Genomic DNA, 9,932 nt, shown 5'->3' with positions numbered 1-9,932 from the left:
AGATGTTTCGGATGTTTCCCTCTCAGTTCAGCCAACTACAGCTTTTCTTCATATTAGTAGCATTTCTTTTATTTTTCTCTCCACCTTTTTATCCTTTTCATTATCAAATATTCTCAGAAAAGATCAAGTTGAAACTGACAAGCTGATTAAAATGCATTCATCTAGCAGTAAATAAAGGGAAGACACGTGTGAAAGCAATAAAGGCAAGGACAGCATCTTTCACTGTTCAGATGATTGCAAAATCCTCTCTGAATTTCACATTGCTTGCAGTGGTCTCACACCACTGAGAGGTAACTCTAATCCATACAGACTATGGAGTTAGTATTATTACAAAACAGAGAAGAAAACACCGAAAACTGAAATATTTTTTTTTAGCCCATAAGAACTTAAAATTTGGTTAGTAACAAATGTGCTGGAGGCTTTTTTTAATTAAAAATCTAACATGTATTCAGTTTTACAGGCCTGTAATACTGAAGAAACTCTACTCTGGCACCACAACCTTAGCTCCTATATGTGCTCAAGTGAAACGAATGTAAGCTCTGTACATCTTTTCCTTCTATAATTTATGATATTCCAATTCAAGAACTGCTTCTGACTTTCCCTGTATATAAGCAATCTCACGCAGTTTTACGGTGGCTAAACTTGGCCCATAAATGTGATTTTCCTGCTAACAATACGTGAATCAAAAACACCAAGTCTGCTTTGCACATTCGTGCGGTGGTTTTTGAGGACAAACAGAAAAGAATTTTTTAAACTCGTAGTCTCAAGCGTGATACAGCGCTGAGAGGAAAGAAATCTCTAACAAGTTTACGATGTTTTTCACATTAAAACAACACTTAAAGCATAATGATGTCATCTTGGCTCCACCAAAGTCAGCAACAAACCTGCCATCTACTACTGGGAAGCCAGAACTGCAACCTTAAATCTTCCTTAATATACCAGATAAGCAAATGCCAGATCTCAGACTAGCTTTACCTGCAAAAATGCAAGTCTTCTCGCTCAGTCTTCAAACTCTATTTGATGGGTTTTGCACACCAGAGGTCAAGCAGAATTTTGCAACACAGAAACTATTTAAAGCTTCAGACGCAGCCTCAGGCATGAGCTCAGCCTTCCATTCACCATGGCTACTTTAAGATAACTTTGACCTGACACTGACAAGACTATAAACCTTCAGGGAGGAGCAGAATCCTGCAAATGTTATAAACAATGAGTAACTTTTTTAAATCATTATGATATAAAAATAGGCTTTCTATATGGCTAATGGAAAGTGGATAAGAAAGAAGCATGTGTACACACAAGTCTTTCTCCTCTTCGAGTCAGTGCAGCCAGATCAGTCTGGTAAGGTATAAGATTAATTTAAAAGTCACTATATGGATTTAAATGAATTAAAACAAATGTTTTAAACAACAGACTGCAAATCCTGTAGCCGTGATTTTGATTTATCATAGTTTAAAGTTTGGTAAATGCCTCTCAAAACAGATTTAAGAGGCATGGTTTATGTTCAAGAAGAATATACAGGTTAAAGCATGCCATAACAAAAGCATGTGTCACTATATGAAGGGAACAGCTGCAAGTACATGGTGACAATGCTAATAAAGTCTGTTGTCAAAGTAAAAGCTATGCCAAATTAACACAAGCAGATCAACATTTAGACAGATCAAATGTGGCCCATCATGAACACTATCCTGCTTTTGACAGTGCTCTGATGCTTCAGACTACATTTTCCAAAAAAAAATAAAATTTATAAAATCATCACTGCTTCCATACTAGCATCTGAGACTCCAGTAGTCCACAACTGGGCAACTTTCAATATTCACAGATAATGCATTTCTATTACTGACTGTCAAATAATTCTTTCATTTGTTTTTAAATCCAGATTGACTTTTATTTCACCCAGGACCTAACAGACACAAAAATACGTTCGGCTACATTTTGTTTGACTGCATTCATCAAAGAGTCTTAGCAAATAGACCAAACAAGGTTGTGTCCCTATCCTAAAGGTCCCACTAAGTGAGTTTTTAACCCCACAGTGCCCCAGACAGATCCCTCATGGACTAGAGCAGTTCCATCTCATCACATGCCACCCCTGCAGGGTGAGAGGAACCCTGACCTACCCACGGAGGAACACCAGGGGTAAGAACAAGTTTGTGAGGGTGAGAGGAACCCTGACCTACCCACTGAGGAACACCAGGGGTAAGAACAGGTTTTTATGTTTCACTTCTTTTAATCTAAGCATGAGAGCAAAAGCAGAAAACCAGATCTCTGATTAGAAACCACCTGTATCATAACCAGAGCAGAAAGCACAGTTTGATATAACCATTCCAAAAATACCTAAATACCTCTCAGCCCCATCAGGAACAACTATAAAGACTAAATACCTCTCAGCCCCATCAGGAACGACTGTAAAGGAAGTGGCAGAAAAAAAAATTATCCTTTCATTCCAACTGCAAATTTGTATTTAGAGAAAAAATTTATAGCTTGCAGCAGAAAAAAAAATGGATTTAACAAGCAGTATTATTTAACAGCAAGATATTAATGGTGTGTATCATATTTTACTATAGATTTCATGAGACGACAGAGATACTTGAGCTTTACCACACATCTTAATTATTAAAGGTGTATTTGCAGCATCATATGGATTAAATAGCAAAGTAAAACATGACTGTAGAGGCACTTTAACACACACAATTTTAAAATTGGGATTTTTTCCACTTTTTGGAGCCCTTTTATTTCTTTGTTTAGAGAGTATGTCCATGACTATTAATTTTGGACATGTTCTTTAACATAGTATAACATTCTTTAAACAATAAACAAGCAACAATTCTTTATAAAAAAGTTAAGCTAGATTTTGAAAGGACACAAAATGTTGCATGATAAAGAAAGCAAAGATCCAGAGTGGAAAATTAGCCCAGAGTAGACCCTGACTTTAGCATACTGAACAGCTTCAACTTCTAATTTCCATGGGGAAAGGGGAGAGAAAACAAAGGTATGTAGAGGTAAGGTTTGGCAAGGTGATAGTCACATCCCTTAAACATAGGAATAGGGAGACAAAAAAGCCAATGAAAATAAACACAACCCTCTCTCCCCTTGGTAACACAAAAAAACACAGACTCCAATTCTAGAGATTAGTATTTTCATCTAAGATAAATTTTACACGGACCTGACGTGTGTGGGGGGAGAAAAATCACTGCACTGTACTGTCTATTTAAAATAAGAATCAAATGCAGTTACTTATATACATACTTTTTGGATTCCCGACCTGAAATCTCTCTCTTAATTTTCCAAATCCTGCTGTTCCTTCTTGTGCATAAAACTATGTGGCACCGTGGTGGAAAGCAGGGGTTGGAAATCAGGGATTGTTGTATTGGACTGTAACCTCAGCTGGATCACCTTCTGTAACAAACACCCTTGAGGAAAAATACTAGTTTGGCTGTCCCTAACAGAGGGACAAAAATCCTGTCAGAGCAAAAGAATGTCAGCATAGCAACAAGATGAGATTGAACCTTTGAATATAACCCAATATTTGAGACGAAGAAGGTGAAAACTATGGAAAGCTTCATATCTGCACTCCCACTGCCTGCAGTCAGTGACAGGAACTGGGCTCTGACGTGGAAGTCAAGGGAAGAAACAGAACTTGAGAAAGTATTTTTCTTCTCCTAATTTGTTAAAGAGTTGTCAAAACTGAATGGTCTGTGTTCAGAAATAACTCCACTGATAACTGTAACTCACAGAGGGGATAGTCTAGACTGCTGCAAATATTAAGGCACGCATGATATCATCATCTTTTTTTTTTTTTTTCCCCTCCTCCTTTTTCAAGTTAACATTGCAGGAACCATGCTCAGAGGTGAATCCAAATTCTTCAAATATATATCCATATATAATATAATGTCTGTATGGAGTTGTTCATTTTTGGGGGTGGTTGGGGATGGAGGGCAATAACAGGGTGGTGGGACTTTTAAAAATTCATTTATTTTACCTGTAGTGCTTCATATATCTAAATTAACTTCAGGGAGGAAAGGTTAGGTTTAAAGTCTTAATTTAAGCATTCCGTTGAGACCATAATTAATTATCTTATTCGATGATTTTTTGAAACAGAGACTGTAGACTTAACAAATAGGATCTGGCCCACGTACCTGTGTCACTTCCAGATCCAGCTGATAACGCTGGCATGGTTACCTGTAGTGCTTCATATATCTAAATTAACTTCAGGGAGGAAAGGTTAGGTTTAAAGTCTTAATTTAAGCATTCCGTTGAGACCATAATTAATTATCTTATTCGATGATTTTTTGAAACAGAGACTGTAGACTTAACAAATAGGATCTGGCCCACGTACCTGTGTCACTTCCAGATCCAGCTGATAACGCTGGCATGGTTTAGTCTGAAGTGTCAGCTTCTCAAACCAGCACTGCAGCCAAGAGGCAGAAGTTAATTTCAGTTTAACTGCTCGCAGCCAAGTTGTCTACAAAAAGATTTATGTTATCTCCCAGTTTGTCCTAGAAAGAACAGAAACAGAATTTTACAATTAGGAACATTGTGGAACTGTAAATTACTGCACTTAACCAAATCCAATCATTACCATGAAATAAGCTTTTATTTAAGACTCTCAAAACAAAGTGCTTTGCATTTATTTATGTTAAGATTTTTGGTTCCCCGGGTGAAACAAGTTTTGTTTTCTTCAGTCTAGCCTATAATCCCATTCTGCATTAAAAACAACTTAACACATTTCTCACATGTAAATTATACTCTAACTCCAGCATAACAGGCATTTTGGAAACAAAGTTTAGAGATATTTCATTAAAACAGTAAATAATTGAAGTCAGCATAACAGGCATTTTGGAAACAAAGTCTAGAGATATTTCATTAAAACAGTGAATAATTGAAGTAATTCAAATTTTGCTACTACTTATCTCAGGAAAACAAAATTGCTTACTAGCATGGTAATGTATTCAGTGTTTCTACTTAACCTCCATTCAATTGTTTTCAGGTCCTTTAAGATCTGACATGCAATTTTTATTCGTAATCTGGAAATATAATCGAAATTTTAACTGAAGTTGTAAAAAGCAGGACGGGTACAAACACTTCTCTAAGGTAAACAGCAGTTTGATCCGTGTGGTTGATGGAACCATTACCATATAAGGAATTTTTCTGTGATTCATTACTACAAAGTCAGTGGGTTTTGACACATATTTTTTAATAATTGCTCAGGCCTACTGATAGCAGCTGTGGGGGTCTTTCTTTTAACCACTTCTTGAGGAACATTCAGAGCAAACAAAGTTACAATTCATTTCAAATATAAGTTAAACAAAAGTTAAAATTAATTTCAAATATAACTGAGTGTATTTAAATTACAGCATGTTGAAATATGAAACTGGAACACAAACTGGTGAAAAGAAATTCAGAGTTAAGACTGGAAATGTCTCCTAATAGCAGGGCAGGGGCTGATGTGCTTGCAGGGAGAAGGAAGGGAAAGGGTGAAGTAGAAGCTAACAGAAAACAAGGATTTTCTCCAGATTTCAGTAAACAAAAAGGATCCTTGAAGAAAGAAAGCAGCATAGTTCTGCTTTAGCAAAAGAAAATAAACAAATAGAAGAGTATTTTGCTGCTGCTATTGCTGGTTTGGTTTTTTTGTTGGCTTTTTTTTAAAACACATTCATATTAATCAGAATGACTTTTGAAGTCATCTTGGCTCTGAAAGTGCATGTTTTGGACACATTTGTACTTGGCAACAGTCTTGTGGAAGAGTAATATACAGGTGCTGTAAACACTGTATGCTGTTCAAAATTTTGTTTTTCACCAACGAAAATCCCCACATTGCTAAAAGTATTGCAGCACATTAAGGGCCATCCATGAGTTTTTGTTGAGTAAGTTTTAAATCAATTATTAGATATAAGCTAGTTGTTTACTCATCCCTAGGCATAAGCCTACAGTTTAAACAGTTTGGCAAGTTTTTTAAAGTTGTTTTGGTTTGTTTTTTGTCTGCTAAGTGTTTAGCCAGTGAATCTGGGTGTGTTTCTTAAGAAGGCAAATACAGCAGAAGTTACATCCCTGAACAACTTCTTCTGTGATGAAAAGAACCAAATAAAAACATAAAAACCTATTTACTAAGAGTGTTTAGGTGTTTGGGGCTTTTTTTAGTTATAAAAGTTTATGGTGAAGGAAAAAAGTAAGTTTTCAGTAAAAAGGCATCAGCTTCCAAAAACATATTTCGACATTCATCAAATCAGCGTAAAAATCCACTAACTTTCAATTTAAATCAGGGATAAGGAAATTAAATATTTCAGAGCGAAAGCTCATCTTGCGATGACAAAGCTGTAAAACATCTATATGCAAAGCTAGCCAGGGTACAGTTTAAAAGAAAAGAAAAAAGGCATCGTGGCCAAGGACACATTGTACCAATTAAGAAGGAACAGATTCACTTTGCATCGATTCTGCTTGTTTTCTGTTTAACACGTAAAGGAGGAGTCCTGTCCCAGTCTCAGCGACATCCCCACGTGGGGCATGGAGGTGCTTTTACTTTCCACATGTGTGAAAAACTGCTTAAAACAAAATTATTGACTCTTAACAGGACATCTTTGATTTATATGCAGCTTAAGGTACTTTCATGTATCAAAAAAACCCCAAAACAAAACAACCAAACAAACAAGAAATTCATATTTTAACTGCATTATTATAAACCAGAAATTCAGGTTCCTTAAAAAGGTTCACTGCAAAACTTGGAAAATCTTGTTGATCTACGTACATGCAATGTATTTAAACTCCACCGGTTTATTTTTCTTTATTTCAGTCAAAAAAAAATCCTCATTATTTAAGAAACTTATATACAGCATAAAGTTATTCCCCCCCGGATCCTAAATATATATTAATGAAAAATAAATGACCTGATGAAATCCTTACCAGTAAAATGCTTAATATTTTGCTGGAATGGGAGGGGAGATTTTTGATATTTTTTTTTTGCCTAACGTGCAAATTAAGCTACATTTTTGCAGTGATGATGCTATTTTCTTTGGCTCCCTTTATTTAAAATGCTTTGGAAGTTTTTGCCCGAGCCCAGCCATAGGCATTGCTGACTGCTGTATGGAATCGATTTGCTGCAACACAGAAATACCAGCTGTTACAGTATGTCCTGAGAGGGATTACCGAATATTCCTAAATTGAAGTTCAATCCATCTTTCCATAAAAATTAGAAGCCGGGGCCAGGAACGTAACAGCAGTATCAAGTGCACCTGAGGCATTTACAATACCCAGCAGGACTGTTACAACCAGCCTTTAAAAAGGGCTTATTTTTGAAAATTTCATTATTCCAGTTGTCCCTTGCTTGGATAGCTCGCACTGGATCGGGTTCCGCCAGGCCGGCCGGAGCGTGCCCGACACCTAGCGGTGCTCACCCAAAGAGCTCAACTGCTCGGATGGAAACGCCGGCAATTAATTGGAATAAAATCACTAAAGGCAGTGGTTTGATCATTTCTGCCTGTGCCAGCCAGTGTAACAAAAGGCAGCTCTGTTTTTCGGGTGCTCTGCTTGAAAGGGCAGTCACAAAACGTAAGCTTCGGCGTCTGCGAAAGGCGTAGAAGAGTTTCTCTACCTTCCGACAGATCTCGCGCATCGCACGGGCACCAAGACAGACGAGGGTCTAGTTACCTCCACCATTAAGTTCATGAGTGTGGCATAACTTATTGGGGTGACAAACCCTGGTTACACGTGGCCAGGAGCAGGACAGAAGCCTCCTGGAAGCACCTGCCAAACCTGCGAAATTCTAGAATTACAGCTCTCCAAGGGAATCCTTTTTCTGCCTATCCCATAAGAGGCCCCTTATCAAGGGATCAGGGGATAGATCAATCTTGCTCCCAGTCACCCACCCTGTCAATACAGGAGGACTGGTAAGGACAGACAGAAGGCATCAGGTAAAGTGGGTGGGAGGCAGCTGGAGAGCACCGAGATGAACAACCTTCCCTGTAATTTTAGCTTTCATAGCTTCTTTCTAGCATCCTCTATTGCTTTTGAATGGAAGTGACTCTATTAGTCATGCATACATTTTATTTTAGTCATTTTTTTCTATAAAGGATGAGCTGATGCAAATTTGTGTTTGTGGCAAGTACCATCATTTGGAGACAGAACACAAAGTCATGGTTCTACCTTTGACTCCCCATCCAAACCTCAATAAACTTCATAACAGATATTTCTGAAAGACTATTTTACAAGTTACTTAATATTTCTGGCACTTGAATGAATATAAATTGATTTTCTTCACATTTGAAAAGCAGGCTGAAGACTTTTGCCTGATTTACAACAGATAAAAACATAAAAAATATGAACCCAGTGATGCCACAAATTGGGGGGAGGTGGGCTGGATGGGAATGGGTGGGGACAGGACACATAAAGCCAGATTGTTTGATACAAGAAACATTCAACCTGTTTTTCTATAGGATGCTACAATTATGCTGACTATAACCTTGATTTCCAGAACTAAAGCAGTGTGCCTGCAAATAGTATTTCAACTACCAGATAGAGATTTCATGTGGAGACAGGAAATTTGACAGCCATTCAGTCTTGTATTCATTATGGGGCCTTAAGTAATTGAATGACTACAGACATGTATACAAATCTCCAAAACCTAGTCAGCACAGGAAATTGCCAAAGGAGGTTTTCTAGACTGGGAAAAGTAAATCTGTTTTGGTAGACAAAATCTGAATTGAAAATGGTGGTCTACTCTTTTGAAAGTTGTAATGTAATGGGATCTATCGAATCCTTAAAACTCCTCTGAGGAAGTTTTCACCTCCTTAATCACAGTGTCTCCGACAGACTACTGGAACCTGCTTTTTTGGAACCCTGACAGGCTTCCAAAGCTGGTCAGCTGTCCTTACAGGCAGTACATGCACACTGTCAACAGGAACCTTCAAAAAACCTTGAACCCAAATTACTGCACGGAGGACACGGCACACAAATGTCATGGGACTTCAAAGACACTGCAGAGGGAAGAAGCTACCACTGACTCACTTAGCTGTGTGTAGAATGAAAATTAAGAGAGTGGCAAAATGTAGAGTCCAATTTAAAAAAACAAAAATTTATGGCAACTACCAGATGTTATTAACTAATACACCAACACAGAAAACATGGACTGTCCCTAATTGAAAAGGCAAAATGCAGCCTTCACTAGCTTTCTCTTGGCTTGCCATCATATCAATCTGCAGCTATCTGAACAATTAAAGGCTTCTGCACAATATTTTTCTGTATAATGCTCTATGAGTGTTTTCCATTTTGTTTAGCTTACACCACAGGGATGTTAGAAACAACCTCACTTCATTAAAAGGCTTTGAGAACAGTAGATGCCAACTCAAGACACTCTTAAGCATCCACTGAAAACGTGTAACTGCCTGACATGATGCCAACTCAAGACACTCTTAAGCATCAATTGAAAATGTGTAACTGCCTGACATTTAATTTATATATTTGTGGGTACATATTTAAAAAATACACAGTATGGAAAAAATACCTCTGAACTCATTATGTAGTCTGCCTTGCACTTCCATGGCTCAGATTTAAATGTGAAGCTCTCTGAACTCATTATGTAGTCTGCCTTGTACTTCCATGGCTCAGATTTAAATATGAAGCCCAAATGCATCAGAAGAGAGATCTCTCTGGTTTCTACTTACTGGAACATGTTTACAGATGGGGAATAAAGATTATTTAAATTATAGACTCTGTGACTACTATTAAAAAAAGTTTACAGATGGGGAATAAAGATTATTTCAATGATAGATTCTATGACTACTATTAAAAAAGAGAATATTTGAGAAGTCATGTGTTGAAAAACATTAAGATGGTAGAAATTAATCCCCTTTGTCTGTGGTGGTTATTTCTAGCAGTTTGATGAACAGTGGAACAAAGCAAGGCTGATTTTCAGTGCATGGCCTTCCTGACTGTGGTGTCTGGGC

The 9,932-nt window shown here is 37.4% G+C and overlaps 1 protein-coding gene across 1 annotated transcript in view; it reads right to left on the bottom strand.

Annotated features, from left to right (window-relative positions):
• Positions 1-4,170, bottom strand: part of LOC103809129 (MAGUK p55 subfamily member 7-like) — a gene marked incomplete at its 3' end in the record, with an annotated part of 74,094 nt that extends 69,924 nt beyond the window's left edge. The window contains exon 1 of the mRNA XM_009081943.1: positions 4,134-4,170. Coding sequence (XP_009080191.1) covers positions 4,134-4,170 — 37 coding nt within the window. The remainder of the gene's footprint in view (positions 1-4,133) is intronic.
• Positions 4,171-9,932: the final 5,762 nt, after the last annotated feature.

This window comes from Acanthisitta chloris, unplaced genomic scaffold (genome assembly GCF_000695815.1).
Source record: "Acanthisitta chloris isolate BGI_N310 unplaced genomic scaffold, ASM69581v1 scaffold6199, whole genome shotgun sequence".
NCBI lineage: Eukaryota > Metazoa > Chordata > Aves > Passeriformes > Acanthisittidae > Acanthisitta > Acanthisitta chloris.
The sequence above is the reverse complement of the archived record's forward strand: the minus strand, read 5'-3'. Positions and strand labels throughout refer to the sequence as shown.